Consider the following 18,012-nt stretch of genomic DNA (forward strand, 5'->3'; position numbering starts at 1 on the left):
CAAATTGTTGTAGAGAGAATGGGTTGTTATGTACTATTTACATATGATTTAACGCTCTCTTCAAGAATCATAAAAAGACAGTTACTATATTCTGACTGCGAACGATTCTTGTTACAAGACAATGGCCTAGTCTACATTTCGACCTGAACTGTTTTAGAAACGAGCTAATGATTACAAGACAATAAATGGTTGAACAATATCACAACAAAAAAGAAGCGTTGATAAACTTCCTAATAGCTTCAGGGTTAAATTATATTTTACAGAAACTTAAAAAGTTATACTAATGAAAACTTGTGGTTGAAAATGCAATGTAGCTGTTTTTTAAGAATCGAAAATGCTTTTATGAGAGGATCATTGAGCTAAAAAAACAACAGACACAATCGATAAAAAGGACACAGATTGTGCATCATGTATATCATGTTGATCAATGAAAATTTACTAGCCCCCTCACTAACAGCTCAATGAAATAAATTATGCAACAATTTTCTAAGTTTTACGAGGTCATTGAGTAGGGCATAGCTAATAAGGTGAAAATAACTGGAGTTCTGAATAATTTAGCGCCACTGTTCTTGGCATAATTTCTGACCTTAACATATACAAAAGACTATTTTTAGTATCTAAGAATTTCAATGATGTGAAAACAACTGAAGGAGCTGTTAGTATTGCTAGTCTGCGAGCCAACATCAGACTTTCTCTTCTCTATTTCCTATTCCACTCAAAAGAACCTCACGTGCAAATCAAGGAGTATTTGTCTAAGAGAGATATTTTTATCGCATTTCATCCATTACAAACACTGTTGCAAGGTGAATAACTAAATTTATTTAATTTAAATAAAGACCACAATCAATGTATTAGAATTATTTATACATAAAAAAATAAATTATAAAAATAATAAATAATTTTAAATAACAAATTATGTAAAAGAATATAATAAAGATTATAAATATTAAAATTATTAGCATCTTTAGATTGATCGATATATTTGTTATAAAACATCAGCATTTTTAAAGCTTTAACGAGAAAAAAACTAAAAATTTATCCCTATTATTCATTTTATAAAAGTAGTACAAAAAGAGTGTATGCAATCTTTATACAAAGTATGTATGTGTAAGCATCTATACATAAAACTTGGTATAAGCAACAGCATTGTATTTACTAAAATAAATCGATAAAAATCAACAAGTCATCTTAAAGTGTATAACAGTTTTGTTAACTATTTTATTATGTGCAGATGTAGCAAGAACTAGTCCACCTTTAATTTTTTTCCTTGAGCATTCTAAATTTTGATTCTAACTTCTTCGTGTCAGAACAATGCTAGCCGCTCTAATAGCTGCCACATTGTCTCTAGATAGCTGAGTCTTGGATAAATACGAACTTTGTTTACAAGGGTCAAGGTTGTTTGAAGCAAATCAAACCACGAGACAAAAAGAAAAAACTACCAAAGTAAAATGATGAGTGTTGAAAAAAAAGTTCTTTTGCATGACGCTGTTCTCTAATGTAGATTAGAGGTACCAATCTATATTATGGAACAACGTCGTGCAAAAGAAGAGGTGTCTGGTATCTGAATCACTGGTGTCTGGTGTCATTGCTGTGAAAGTATAAGTTGGTGTCTGGATAAGGTGTAGCGAAATTTCTGGGAAAGTAGGAATGTAATAGATAGTCAGGCAGATTGGGGATGAAATCTGAGTATTTGGACAGCAAGAATCTAAGAATAAAGTCAGCTCTTCAGCATTAAGGACATTTAGGCTCTGATCATAGTTGTTCATATGCAGCATAAGCATAAAACATAACTTTTAAAAGCATTCCAATTTTCTTTGTCAGTCTTTATACTATTTTTTAGGGAATCAGCAGCCTGTTCAGTGCGCTAAAAGTGGTTCGTCTTCTACGACTCGGGCGTGTGGCGAGGAAACTAGATCACTACATAGAATATGGTGCAGCAATACTGGTGCTAATAGTTCTGATATTCTGCCTTCTTTCACACTGGCTGGCGTGTGGCTGGTACTATATCGGCATCTCAGAAGTCAGCATTTACTCAGCTAGCTGGCTCAACCAGTTAGCCGAACGTAGCGGTAAGAACCTTGGACATATCAGTACTCACTATTTCCTTTTATCGGTCCTGTATTATTCCTCGGCACTGCTACAAGATGCACAGATTTGGGTATCAACAAAAACTAGAGCCACTTTTCTGTCAGAAAAATTGAAATCTTTCTTTCTTTCATTATGATAATTAGCTAAATAAAACTGAAAATGAAAATTCATGATTGTTGACTTTCTTATGTCATAAACAGTCCGGTACATCAATAAAACCACATATCTACGTACATTTTGTGGTGGGATACTTTATTTAAAATTTGATGACAAGAACGTTAAATCATTCAGAAGTCACTAGTCGATAGCGATGTATCGCCTATTGGAATTTTGATTATGTTGTTAATGGTGCAGTGATATTTAGACAACTTTATTGATAGACTAGCATCATGAGATAACTTTACTGCTAATGGTATGATACGCAGAATACTCCATTCAAATTGTTTTTTGGCCAATGTATAGAAAGTTTAACTATACTATCCAGATAAAATCATTGACACTGTTATGATATTTAGAATACTGTATATTGTTAGTGCTGTAATATTCTCATAACTCTACTGCTAGTGTTGGGTTATTTAAATAGCTCTATTGCTATTGTTGTGATGTTCTGATAGCTTTATAGTTAATGTGGTGCTATCCTGTAGCTGCATTAATAGCAGTAAAATCTTTAAATAACTTCATTGCTAGTGCTGTGATGTACAGATAGCATTATGGTAGTGTTATTTATAATAGACTAATCTATCAATATAGCTGTGGGAGTACAGCGGGAAAAATCCTTGATATTTTTACAAAATAAAAGCTACATAGACATAATCTATATATTCAATTACCTACAGCTCCATCTTTTTGGTCCTTTTCACCTTCATAAGCTGGTAAAGCAAGGAACCTGAGCATTTACATTGTACCATTTGTATATTTTTCCTAAAGCGATATTTGAGAGACTTTTGATTGTCTCTTCATTGTAGATGCATTTTATTATTACTCGAACACAACTGGAGAACTAACAGGTGGTCCCAAACCCTTGTCCGCTTATATAACTGCTCTCTACTTTACCATCAGTTGCATGACAAGCGTTGGGTTTGGCAATGTCAGCGCGAACACTGACAGTGAACGACTTTTCACATGTCTCATGATGATTGGTGGATGTAAGTAGTAACAGTCAACTGATTAATGGATGTAAGTAGTAACAGTCAACTGATTGGTGGATGTAAGTAGTAACAGCCAGCTGGACATACAATGAGACGCAGAAACTACTAATGATTCTGTTTAACCTGATACGGAATTGTTTAACTTGAAACTATTAAAAGTTAACTTTAGTAGAATTGCCAAATATTTGCTTCTCTGGCCTGGCTATATGATAGCGAATGTAGTGGCAGCCCAGGTGTGAGTGGTGGCAGCTACTGTTTGCTGAGAAAATCCAGTAACTCATTTTGCTGCCAACTGCAGCTGACCGGTCTCTCGGGTTTATTAGCTTGCTAAATACTAGACCTATACAATTATGAAGAATTGGATAATGTGGCATATTTGAAATTGAATCAGTCAAAAGTAAATAAACAAGACATTGCTAGCATAGATGCCTAGTTGGTAGCTGAAGACCTAGTCTACTCAACACTTGGCAACTAAACTGATGAACTCTTATTTCTAAACTCGTAACTTAACAACTATCACACCTTTTTTAATCAGAGAAAAAACGCAGATGTTCTAACCAGAAGTAACTATTTTGCAAAAATACTTTAGGCTGGACATATGGGATTATAACCAGAAAAATGGCGAAGAGCAGTTATTAATCTACAGCCATTAAAAAGCAGTTATTGGAACAAGGAATGCATCTCTAATATAATTGAACTTAAAAATGCTCGCATTTTATGAATCCTGTCATAATGATAGAATGACTTTGAGGCAATACTCTGAGCTAAACTGGTCTGTTTTAGCACTGTTTTACGCTGCAATCTTTGGAAATGTGACTACGATAATCCAACAAATTATGTCAACAACCTCTCGATACCATGAAATGTTGAACAGCGTAAAAGATTTCATGAAACTGCATGACGTACCTAAAGAACTTTCGGAAAGGGTATTGGACTACGTCGTTTCTACCTGGGTTATCACTAAAGGCATAAACACAGAAAAGGTAGGAATTGATTTAATGTTGTGCTTTTGAAACATAAATGTTTCTAGAACTTCAACAAAAATTTTAAATCATGTTGATAGCAGAAACGTCTGACAAAACCTATGTTTTGAGACTAAAAACTTGAGGTCTTTACTCTTGTTTCAGCTAAAATGCTTGGCTGAAATTCCCTGAATTAGATTTTGATTAAACAGACCCTACTTAGCTGGAGTTCCTGTACATTCATTCTTCTGAATAACACAACAACCCACCACCAAAATAAATAATGCTATGAAGCATATGGCTGAGACAACCATGTTTTGTTTTTATACGAAACTACAATAAAAACTCCAATAGAGTAAAGGCAACCCCAACTGTGGCCGTAACATAGAAACGCATCCACGAATAATAAAAAATACATAGTTGTAACGGAGGTTTGATAGCCAGATGTCTTGTTTTTACTCAAACTTGTCACACGAGCATAGGTTGCCATGGAGACCAACTCTATTTCAATGATATTTTTAAGGGTTGAGTCAGATAAATTTTCGATAATTTGATTATAGTTTAAAAAAAAAAATATACATTAGAGGCTCCTATAACGTATACATCCTACCACGTTATTTCGAGATAACGTAAAAGATTTATGTGAAGTTATTGCTTTTTACTATGTAAAAAATTCCATATAACGAAGTGTCAAGTTGGGCGAGTTTTCAAAATCGATTTGAATGTTAGTTTATTTTGCTGTACTTGCGGAAGAAAAAACGCCATGTGTTCAGCAGCGTGACTAAAATGAATACAAAGTCACAGCATTATGAAACATCTAAAAATAGCAAGCCTTGCTTGTTGATGAAGAAAAAGAATTGCATCTCATAAGATCAACATAATTGATCCCAACTTTATAACACAAATCTCGCACTAGAATGCCTTTGTTCCGATGTATTGTTCTATGAGGTTGTGAAGGAAAAATCCGATTTATTGTAGCAATCATTTTCTGAGCATTCATTGCGCAAAGTGGGATGATATGAATGATATAAATAGAACACAATTAATACAATGACGACCTCCATTTCTGATTATAGGCGCGTTTGTCGTCTATTGATTCCCTTTCGTGCCTTCAAGGCTATAGCTAAAGAGGAGCTCGTGAAGAGACACTCAATGCAAATAATTGCTATTTATAATCGCTTATATTAAAGCTAAAAACAAGGAAACTCAATATGCAGCTCTTTTTAATTATTGAAAGTATTAAAATTAAAAACAAAAGTTGATCAAATTTTTATTATTTTAATATAAGTGTTTAAATATAATTATATTAGACTTATGCTCCACAACATTATACACATCTAGAAAATGTCTGAGTGATCAAAAATAGCTTTTTTAATTACTTTTTTAGTATTTATTTACATGAAATGACCAAAATTGTTAAACATAAGCTATTGGCACTCATAAAAACAGCTGGCAAGAAACCGCTGCAAAACAAAGTCTAAGTTATGCATTGTAACTGCTTTCCACTTATAGATATAAGTGAGGGTGTCACAGCGAACGATAACCTATTTTCACACGCGATCTTGTATTGCCTTACTCGATTTTTTAATGATCTGCTTGACACTTGTAGGGGATTATATAGGTGCTCATAAATGCTCTCAAGTATAGACCTATTGAATTATTCAATTAGTCTAAACTCTAAAGGTAGCAACTGCCTTCCCACGCTAATTGAACTCTATGCTGTTTATTGCTTGTGAATTCTTTGACACCACAATAGCTGCCTGAATTTGAATTTAAAAATTTTGGATTTGAAAAAATCAGCTTAATCATGCTGGTTTACAATAAAATACCAAATTGACTAAAATTACTAAAATTCAAACTGCATTTATTTTGGTATTGATGAGAAAAAATAAAACAACGATTGCTTTTGTCCCACGACCAAACACGAGCGAAGCAATTGGTTTGGGAGATTTATGATAAATGCACATGTGCACACAACTCCCGAAAAATTATCCGTTAACGGCCGTCACCAAACCCTTGTAACGAAATCTTATCAACAAATTTAACTATTTTTCTGCAAAGTCGTTTAAGTATAATAATGATACAAAACGCATACAAACCTATTTAAATATGTTACCAAGCCTTTGAAAGGTTACTGCAAATTCCTAAAACTAACACATCTGATCGGATTATACATAAATAGACAGATTTATTTGGCTGAAAATCGTTATTAAAACTTGCTAAGCCTCACTTTTATTAAAGTTAAAACCTGAAATTAAAACGCCAAGCGACAGAGAATAGAACGATTAAGTCGTACGCATTTCACGAAAAAAGTAATGTGCACATTTCACCAGTCTATAGCATTGTCCAATTGCCGAAGGTTTCTGTAATTAACGTAGGAGTACTGAAATCGTTTCATTCTTGCCGATTTCAAAGTAACTTAGTACTTTGGTATTCTAACTGATGTCCAACACAGTGTAAGTAAAGGAAATGACGATGATATTTTTTCTAACGGTTCTTATGAGATTATTACAATAATTAATTATATGTTTGGATGACTACAGAACAATGACTACGTAGTACAGATTTTCTAAAAATCTATATAAATATCACAACTTCGTGATATTGTTAGCTATGACGTTTTGAAATGTAAACAAAATTGTGCATTGGTTTTATATTATTACTATATTTATAATAGTGGTTATTCTAATAATATCAGTGCATTTACTTCTAATATTGGTCAATACTGCATTTCTCCTATTGCAGGGGGAGAGATATAAACATATGATCTTTTCGTTTCATTATTGCTATTTGTTGTATATAATAACACCCACACCCAGTACATTACAGCTGCCATTGCAGTTATCCTATTGTACTGCAGTGCCATTTGACTGCTAATATTGCATTTCTCAACCATCAGTACCCTTTTTTTTTCCAATATCACTTTGGTCGTGGGCTGTATGACAGTGGAATTTCTAATGTATTTATATTTACAATTATGAAATACAAGTTTATAAAAATAGGTAATAGTCTTCTTTTTAATCAAGAATTTTAATTAATTTTGTAATCTTTTGTTAAAATAAGAATAAAAGTTAATAAAAATAATAATTTTCGATTCCGAGTTTGTCTTCTTCATATTAGCTACTGGTTTAAAAATTATGTAAATCATTGTTACATTTTATTATGTACACTCAAATATCTAATGAATATTGCACAATTGTATTTTCATGCCACAATGCAACATGTCTGACTATACCAACAACTGATACTGTAGTTTGCACAGTTGACCTTTGCATGAACTGTGCTGCTTAAACTCTCATAAGTACAAGTTGCATGCTAAATAGTAATTTTTCTCAATGCTGATGTTAAAGGTTGTATCAGAAAAAGATAGTAGGAGAGGTATAACATGATCTGCACAAGATAGATAGGTATTTACTAGAGTTAAAATGCTGGCCAGAAAACCGTTGCTTTTCCTAACTGTAATATACCGGCAGTACGCCCGGCCATGTCCAAGACTTGCATTGACTTGCAATCAGATAGCCTGCAGGTGTGCGTTTAATAGGCTGATTCTCAAAAGTTAGACAAACTTTTGACGCCAAATATTTTTGGCGACTTGACAGAAAGCACAGAGCATATGTGTGTGAAGTTTAAAAAAAAACAGGCAGAAAACGTGGAAATGCATAGTGTTTATGTGGACTAACAGACAGACATAAGGATTAAATTGGATTTATTAATATAGAGGTGTTTTAGCTGCTTGACCATCATAAACATGATTTTGTAGTTCATAAGTTAGTCGCTAGGGTGTGACAATCAGGAACGCATTTACTAAAATACTGCTATTACTATGTGAAAACCTTGTGCAGTGATGTAGTCATGATGTCATAATGTCAAACTGCAATGTAAACAGGTTAAAAGGCTCTAATTAATTAATTGTTTGTCGACTAACTTGGACCAAAGTAAACAACATCCAGGTGTTCAGTTAATAAAAAAGTTGTAAAGAAGTGCTGACACGCCCGGTCAGCAATTAGAACTTCTCCCATTTCAGTTTATTCATTTGCGGTATCTTAAAAGCATTAATTGAAAACTAAGTAGGACTATGACACTTGATGAATTCATAGTCAGCTGGGTAATGATGCCGTCAACCTCGAATGTTGTGCTTAATGCTGGTATTTCTACAAAGCTTTTTTCGCATTGCCTGCATGCTTTTCCGTCGTTTACAACTTTTACACCTGTATACTTTGTTTTGTCCATGTTTTGCTTAGAGACATTTGAAAACAATCTTTTAAAACATTGCAAAATGTGAGGTTTTCTGCGCATTAATCATGCATTTGCGTAGCTTTGTTTTCACATTAACACTGTTCATGGCACTTTGTTTATACAAATTGCATAACGAAATTTGCGGTGCCGCCTCGTTAAAACGTGTGTTTGCGAAAAAAGTAGCTCTTAAAAGCTAAATTACATGGATTTTTACATTAAACATAAGAAAATGGTTTCCATGCATTTCTCGGAATGTGTCTTCAAACTGTTTAATAACTTTTCTTTATTTTATTATTTTATTTATTTTTTGTTTATTATTATTATTTTAATCTATATATATATATATATATATATATATATATACAATATATATATATATATAAATCTCAAATTTTGTTTGTCTGTCCATACATCCATTTGTCTAGCTATAGCTATAGCGTTTTAAGGATAAGAAACCCGAATTGAACTGGATTTGAACTCACAACCTCCAGTTCTGCGAACATCCATTTATCCAATACGTTACACCGTCCAACAGGCTATACTATAGAATAAATTGGGCACATACTTGGAACACATGCCAACTTTTTCTTGGTTCTACATTGAATACTGCAGCTAGCGTGATGCAAAAAGCCATACGAAGCATCACCAGAAAAAAAATGCATGCCCATACATAAAAAATACTTAAACTCGTATAGCCTACAAGACTATTGTAGTCAGTATAGATCTGTAGTAGGCACTGCAACCGGTACAGTGTGAATTACAAAGAAATAAACACAGTAAACATAAATATCACAGTACACAAATAAACAAACACCTTCATTTAAAAGTTAAAATCGCAAATGTTGAATATGTTGATTAAAAGTAAATTTTCTGTACAAAAACTTTTTTATTACTCGTGCAATGCTGGGCATTCATCTAGTATTATAATAACTAGTGTTCAAACACTGTTTAACAACACTGTATAATTCTCGTTTGCCTCTGATAGGCAAGCTACAGTAATGAAGTCTTAACCTCTTCAGTATCTTCAAGAACATGCTCTCTCTGTCAACTGAGCACATATTAACAACTACAAGCGTATAAAACGTGGAAGATCTCTTTGCTTGCATTTTCCTAAAATCAATGCTGTTTTCTTTGTAGTAAAAATGTCTGTAAAATCCTAACAAAAGAATATCAATACATACTAATGCCTAGTCGATGAGAAAATGTTTATAAGATTAGAATGCTTGAATACTTCTATTTTGGTGAGACAACTTCAAGATTTTGTAACAAACTGACAGTTGGTGAAGTTTCATTTCTGGATTTTGTAGGTGCTGGACTACTGTCCGAAAGACATGAGGGCTGATATCAGTGTTCATCTCAACCGGAAAGTCTTCTATGAGCATACTAGCTTCAGACTTGCCAGCGAAGGGTGCTTGAGAGCTTTAGCTATGCACTTCAACATTCTGCACAGGTTGGTCAGACAAAGTCACAGACTGAACTTTAGAAAAAGCATTATTTTTAGAAAATTTAATGCCTGCATGTATATCCCTAGTGTAATGGCTCAGACGTTGCTATCGAATATGATCATGGAACATGCGATGGAAGATGAAAGCAGGTTTACCTAAAACCAAGTAATATTACACAAGAAAAGATTTAATGAGCTCCCTTTCATGATGTACAGATGCATAAAATATCACTAGCTGTGCCTCCCGGTTTGCCTGGGTATTAAAAATCAGCTTATAAACAATGAGAAGTGATGAGATTTGCTTACCACTTGCTGGCAGGCAACTCTCCAGCAAGTGGCAGGCCATTGCCAAATGGCCTGGAACATTGCCAATAAAAAACTCTACTAACCTAGGTAGTTAGTAAGCTTCAAATGCTTGTAGGCAATGACCTAGCTGTTGCCCGGCTAGGCAATTCTAATAATAGCTATAGCCGGAATGCAGACAGACATACGACACCCGAACATACTTTGAGAAATACTGTATATATATAGACAATAGACAATAATAGATAAAGATAACAATAAACATATTTTACTTTTAATATAAACATAACAACATACTAATATACATAACAATGTAGGCCTACTAACAATTTGCATGTTCTCAGTATAAAATAAAAATATACCTGTTAGTAGGAAAAACAAGTTCGTGTTTTTTTAATAAACTAAAGATTGCTAAAATTAATAGTAATTCATTAATTGGTAATTAGTTAAAAAATTAATGAAAAAAGAAAATTGATTAAAAAACAAATTAAAGACTGCTAAAATTGATAGTAATTAATTAATTTGTAATTAATTACAAAATTAATAGAAAAAGAAAATAAATTAAAAAATAAATTAAAGACTGCTAAAAAGCAAATATTATGATAGCTAAGGAGACTCGAAGCAGGAAGGGTTTAGTCAGTTTAGAAATAAATGAAGTCATGTTTGTGTAGTCTTTCCTATAACAAGAGCTGTGTCTGTTCATCTGTCTGTTCATCCGTCTGTTCGTTTGTCTGTTCATCCATCTGTTCGTCCATCTTTTTGTCCGTCTACTCGTCCGTCTGAAACCACCATTGGAGGTTGCAAAAAAGAATGCATCATACCTGATGCAAACTCGTGACATTCAGATTTGCATTCAGGCTACCATCTGCACTAATTGTTCGTGTTCCCTTGTTCGATTACAGTAGGGCATATGCCTACTCTTTGAACTTTTGGGGTACCCCTGAGGATCTCTCTCTCTCTCTCTTTCTCTCTTTCTGCGCAGCCAAAGTACTAGTGAAATAATAATTATTGTAAAACCATTTCCAATTAATCACACCCTCAACCTTTTAGCTGCAAAACTTTAGGTCTACAAAGGTTCAAATGTACATGTAATGAGAGCTCAGCAAATTTGATAAAATCTCATGTTTTCTAAGAAAGTTCTTGAGTGTTGGATAAAAGAGGACCGGCATGTGCCACGGTATGACTGTAGGCTGCTAGACCCACGAGTTCCATAGAAGTAGATAACGAGTAATCAGCATTCTCACTGCATTCATGGTGCACTTATTAGAATCACTTACAGGGGTTTGCTCAGTTAATAGCAATAACATCTAGCCAATGGTTATGCGAGAGTGTTGTTCTCGGACATAGAACATGTTCTATATCCAGTCGATGATAATAATGACAAATAAGACGAAATGGATAAAGTTCAATTTTGCTAGTTCTTTTGATACAAACCTTTTTGCTGAGATGGATAATAGCTGAACATTTTTGAACAATCATAAAACGAAGTTTATTGATTTAAGATACATTTTTGCACTCGAAGCTGGTGCAAAAAACTATATTTAAATAAATATCACACGGGGGAACGTGACCTTAAAATCACAAAGCTATAAACACTACACAGCTAGTAGCTAACCTGCCAGCACGTTCATAGGTTACATTAGCCTTCCCTCTCATCCCTAAAGAGCTGTCTATGAACGTACGAGTCTTTTGTGCAGAATGCGGTTACTTGGCCTCAAATTAGGTTCAAACTGACATGCAGATTATCTGTAGAACTAAATGAACTGCAAAACCAAATTCTGCATAAAAATAATTGGGGCCAACCAATTTAGTTTGGCAACCAACCGAACAACTAAAGCCCAGGAATGATTGAACAACTTACTAACAAACTAGTAACATTTTGTTTACTAAATAGTTTATTTAATCGTGATTACAAATGAAACAAATAGAACAAAGTGAACATATGTGAAAATGATTAGCCTACATGATTTAAATTTATGAGTTTAATTCAGACCCGTGTGGTCACTCCTTACGAACTTCTGTTGCTTTGGTTAAAATACTTTGATTTGGAGGCAGCGTGGTCAGCCATTCAAGCTTGTATAATATTCGTTGTATTATTGGCTTTTCATCAGTTCATAGCAGTTAACACGCTGATAACATTTAGCTTACCTCATGGCTGATTGGGGATCTCTAGGGAAAGGCGTCGAAGAGCTATCTCTCTCTCTCTCCCTCTCCCTCTTTCCCTCCCTCTCCCTCCCTCCCTCCCTCCCTCCCTCCCTCTCTCTCTCTCTCTCTTTCCCTCTCCGTCCTTCTCTCCCTCCCTCTATCTTTCTCTCTTTCCCTTTCCCTCCCTCTCTCCTTCCCTCTCTCTCTCTCTTTCCCTCTCCCTCCCTCCCTCCCTCTCTCTTTCCCTCTACCTCCCTCCCTCCCTCTCTCTCCCTCCATCTCCTTCCCCCCTCTCTCTCTCCCTCCCTCCCTCTTCCTCCCCCCTCTCCTTCCCCCTCTCTTCTTTCCCTCTCCCTCACTCTCTCTCCTTCCCCCTCTCTCTCTCCCCCTCTCCCCCTCCCCCCCCTCCCTCCCCCTCTCGCTCTCTCTCTCTCTCTAGTGTAAGGTGTCAGAGAGCTATCTCTCTCTGCTCTTTTCTGTCTCATTAATTGTGAGTGATAAGCAATCGATTCTGTATATTGTTGCTATTAAGCCATTTTAATCAAGTTTCCAATTGAACATTCCTTTTTCATACCTACAAACTTAACTACCCTTTCAGCATTACAAACTATATACAAGTCAGCTTATAAAATTGAATTTTGCACAAATTTGGCACTATTTACTTCACTCACTAAAATTTAGAATTTAAAGGCTCTTATTCAGGAGACTAAATAAAATATACTCTGATCTACATTGTATGTCAGCAACCTTTCTTTTTAATAAATGTTGTTTGAAGGGTCCTTTGTCTCAGTGCTCAATAATTTTTGTATTACAGCGCACCAGGAGACCTCCTGTACCATCAAGGAGAAAGCTTGGACCAGCTCTGTTTCGTTGTTTCTGGCTCTCTTGAAGTCATCCAAGATGAGGAAGTAGTCGCAATACTCAGTAAGCACATGATAGCTATCAACTGCACACTTAAAATAATTCAAAATCAAAAATCCTTGCGGCATTATTTTATGAAGGGCAAGTGCAGAACCTAAATATTCAATGATTTGAGCGAAACTGATCATTTTAAAATAGATTGCTTGTTGCATAATAGAGAATATAAATAATATATTCAAAATAATATAATAACTTAATAGTGTAATACTTATATAATATATGCAATATTTATATATTAGATACAATATTTATGTAATAGTATACAAATATTATTCTAAATATATGGATGGAAAAAAATTTATAGCAACTGCAGAATAGGACCCAAAACATTAAACATACAATATAAATTTTCAATTATCGCGATACTGTCAACATTACCTACTCCTATGATGGATTTCCATGACTCATGACCAGCGTCATTAATAACATTAATGATGATGGAACCCAAATACCCTCTCAACTTTAAGTATAGGAAAACATCACAGGTGCTTTAAGTTTGTATACTGAAATGTACAACAGTGATTGTTGGAAGGATATAGTTAGAGGGGGCTAACAATACTGGAAATCATTTCAAATACTTGGATTGAAGAACCATTCTATAAATAATATGGCATCATTTGCAACAGTCTTTATAACAGCATTATACTTCTAAGTATATATTTTTGTTTATTAAGAGATGGAGTAAGTTTATCTTTTTGCGGAGTTCCAAAACTTTATCTCGCGCCAGATCATTGAAAAGATGCTTTGAGATTAGTGTTTGCCCAAAGTTATCTAACTATATTTCAGGTATTTCACATTTTGGTATATTTTGAAATCACTAGAAAATTAACAATTTTTTAAGCATCTTTAAAGAGGTCTAAAAGTTAAAAGAAATTCGACATTTCGTTATATCTTCTGAAAACTGCACGAAACTACTCAAAAAATGTAAAAACATGTTAAGTAGCGCAAAACTAATGGCAAAGTTTCAGTGTCAGTCACACTATAAACCAAAATTTAATTTATAGAATAAAATTAAAGCTAAACCTTCAAGAGATCTAAAATTACAAACTCCAATTCTAACTAAACATTGGATTCCAACTTATCACTGCTAGAACAAATTTGGCTTTGATAGAGGTATTTATAATTATTATTCTCACAGTGTGATTTTCTATGCAGGTAAAGGTGATGTGTTTGGAGAGTTATTTTGGGAGCACCACACAACGGGACAATCTGCAGCTAATGTCAGAGCCTTGACCTATTGTGACATTCACAGTATCCGCAACGATAAGCTCCAGGAGGTTCTCAACTTTTATATGGCATTTGGAAACTCCTTCAAAAGAAATTTGACACTTACCTACAACATCCGCGAACGGGTAAGACACAAGAGGATCTTTATTTAACAAGCACATTCCTTGACCCATTTTTCTTTTGTGAATACAAAAGTACAGTGCAGGAAAAACCTTGGGGAGAACACCTGAATTGAGCTTATTTTACTATAGCTACAAGATACATAGTACCTTGGAAATAGCGTTTACAAACCTTTGTAATCCTTGCTGCATGATAACGACCTTTATGATTTTAGTTTGCTCATAGTCTAGTGACAATAACAGACAGGTAGATTAGTTTATGATGGCTGCCAGAATATGGTTGGTGGATTAGTTTATGATGGCTGCCAGAATATGATTGGTGGATTAGTTTATGATGGCTGCTAGAATATGATTGGCGGATTAGTTTATGATGGCTGCCAGAATATGATTGGTGGATTAGTTTATGATGGCTACTAAAATATGGTTGGTTGATTAGTTTATGATGGCTGCCAGAATATGATTGGTGGATTAGTTTATGATGGCTGCCAGAATATGATTGGCGATTGTAAAGCATTTTAGTTTTCTCTGCAAAACTCATATTCATTAGAACCGCTTAGCGCAAAGAGGAGGCTTTAAATTCTACCTTGCGACTCATTCCTACGGTTGCAACTGTTTCACCAATGCAGTAAACTTGCCTAGACAATTTTGACCAGAAGCCTATATGTTCAACATATTTTTAAAGAGGAATCGAAATGGAAAATGAATTAATAATTTCCACTGTGATTCTTTTATCAGAAAAGTAAGTGAATACATTCTATCTTAATTCTGCTTGCAACAAAAAGGCTTTAATTAGGTTCAGCCAGATGCAGCCGATGCCTCAGAACGATAATAAAACTCAGTATTGACAAATACAATAGTTGTTTTCCAAAATGCTCAATTCAAACGTGATTTAGAAGCAAACTAATAAAATTGCGCAAGCACAGATAGTAAATACTGCAGTTGGAACTTTGTTCACTCTCTGAGTTCAGCGCTCACCTACATGGCAGCTCTTTATAAACCTGGGTGGTAAACATATAGGCCTTATAAATAAGGATACAAACTTCAAAAAGCTTTTCATTTTAAGAACTATTAGTGGATAGTGATAATGGATCGTAGATACTATGAAGTACATTGTACATCCTTATCCTTTGCTAAAAATTCAGAATAGATTCACACGAGGCTTCGTACTACTGTATTTATAACAATCATTGTTGTCTTCTGTACCATTCATCTAAAAATTGTTGCGTCTCTATGCATATGAATAAAACTATCTACCATTTTCTAAATATTTTGCGGAGCTAAGAGAACACATCTCATAGTCTTTCTCATTTCACTCATCCACTAACATCCATAACAACTATCAAGAACAAGCTAAAGGGTGGTTTTGAATAAAAATTAACTCACTTTATACAAACATATAAGTTTTACATATATGTTTGACATATAGGTCAAACACTATACTTATGAGGTCTTACTTGAACTTTTTCCTAATGAGTTTTTACTAATAGCCTGTTACATATGCTGTACCTAGCCTATCCGCAACTGACAGCTAAATGCTGAAAAGAACTGATTTCACCAAATGACTTTTGTGTTTTAGATTGTCTTCAGAAAAATTGAAGATGTCAAAAGGGAGGAAGAGCTTATGATGCAACAGGAGAATCAACCTCCGCTTGAGCTCTCAAGTGATCATCCTGTACGAAAGCTCTTCAATAGATTTAAAAAGTCACTAGTCAATGTGCGAGATTCAGGTATGTACTTTTCAACGTTGCTACGCGCTGTGAGACAACTCCCAAGTGTAATCATTGTTTTTAAAACAGGAAGAGTGTAGAATCAAAATGCCAGCAGCCATCGCAGTTGCTAGTTGGTACAAACAAAAAAACACCAGCCTAGTGTCTCTATCAATTCATTTTTAACAAAAATTACCCGTGAATCATATTTTAATTTGCATACAACTTAATGCCACAGCATTGAATTTTTATCTCACTGACCGTCGGTGCAAATTGCTTATTCTTGACTGGCTGTCAGCGTTTAGTACTATACATTTGCTTAGGTGTCTTTTCAGCTTACCATAGCTGTGTTATGCTGAACCAGCTAACTAGTTATAACTAATACTGAGGTAGGTAGCTCTGTGTGCTTGGAAGTCACTATAAAAAATAATTCAAGAACTGCACACATGCCAACAGGCGACAGAGAAGAGCCTCAATGTCAATATAAACTAAAATAGAATATTGATGAAATTAATATGTTTAAGTTAAATATGATCTTGAATAGCTGATGAGTGAAAATGAGTTAATCAATAAATTCAAATGAAGTTTGTTAACCGGAAAAATTGAAAGCCGTAGAAAATCTATGCATGAGAAAAAGTGTAAAGTTGGACACAAATTGAGTTGAAATGCACGAAACACTCGATGAATGTATAAAGCTTACTGAGTTATTGTATTATTGAAAGGAGATAAGAAAGGATGTGAGCTTGCAAATGTATGATAAAGTTATCCATATCCATACAGTAATACAGTGTAGCTTTGGTTTAAATAATATGTAATAGTACCGCTACATACAAAACATCGTATACAATGATACAGTGTAGGTTTGGGTTAAATAATATGTAATAATACTGTTACATACCACATCATATACAGTGAAGGTTTGGATTAAATAATATGCAATAGTACCACTACATACAAAACAGTGTATACAGTGATAGTGTGGGTTTGGTTTAAATATTAGGTATGTAATAATACTGTTACATGCAGCATTGTATACAGTGATACAGTGTAGGTTTGGATTAAATAATATGTAATAATACTGTTACATGCAGCATTGTATACAGTGATACAGTGTAGGTTTGGGTTAAATAATATGTAATAGTACCATTACATACAAAACAGCGTATACAGTGATAGTGTGGGTTTGGTTTAAATATTAGGTATGTAATAATACTGTTACATGCAGCATTGTATACAGTGATACAGCGTAGGTTTGGATTAAATAATATGTAATAATACTGTTACATGCAGCATTGTATACAGTGATACAGTATAGGTTTGGGTTAAATAATATGTAATAGTACCATTACATACAAAACAGCGTATACAGTGATAGTGTGGGTTTGGTTTAAATATTAGGTATGTAATAATACTGTTACATGCAGCATTGTATACAGTGATACAGTGTAGAATTGGTTTAAATAATATGTAATAGTACCATTACATACAAAGCCAATGATGGCACTGGAATAGATGCAAGATTGTACCCCTTGCAGTTTTTGTACCAAGTATTTCTGTAGGACAATGCCTTGTTAGTTCTTCACATGAGCCAAACTGCAAAATCTTATTTAAGGTTAATATGATGAATCATACAAGCAGATCTGAATAATTTGCATATAATTAGGAAACAAAACCATTTCTTTGTGCATTTGAATAAACTGAGCTGGTAGTTCT

General features: G+C 34.2%; 1 protein-coding gene across 1 annotated transcript in view; it reads left to right on the forward strand.

Moving 5' to 3' along the window:
* The window catches only part of LOC137399259 (potassium voltage-gated channel subfamily H member 5-like), a 38,909-nt gene that overhangs the window by 19,438 nt on the left and 1,459 nt on the right, over positions 1-18,012 (forward strand). The window contains 9 exon segments of the mRNA XM_068085290.1: positions 1,841-2,069; positions 3,054-3,233; positions 4,020-4,219; positions 9,742-9,835; positions 12,859-12,871; positions 13,102-13,250; positions 14,403-14,599; positions 16,170-16,320; positions 16,824-16,850. Coding sequence (XP_067941391.1) covers positions 1,841-2,069; positions 3,054-3,233; positions 4,020-4,219; positions 9,742-9,835; positions 12,859-12,871; positions 13,102-13,250; positions 14,403-14,599; positions 16,170-16,320; positions 16,824-16,850 — 1,240 coding nt within the window.

Source organism: Watersipora subatra, chromosome 7 (assembly GCF_963576615.1).
Source record: "Watersipora subatra chromosome 7, tzWatSuba1.1, whole genome shotgun sequence".
Classification (NCBI taxonomy): domain Eukaryota; kingdom Metazoa; phylum Bryozoa; class Gymnolaemata; order Cheilostomatida; family Watersiporidae; genus Watersipora; species Watersipora subatra.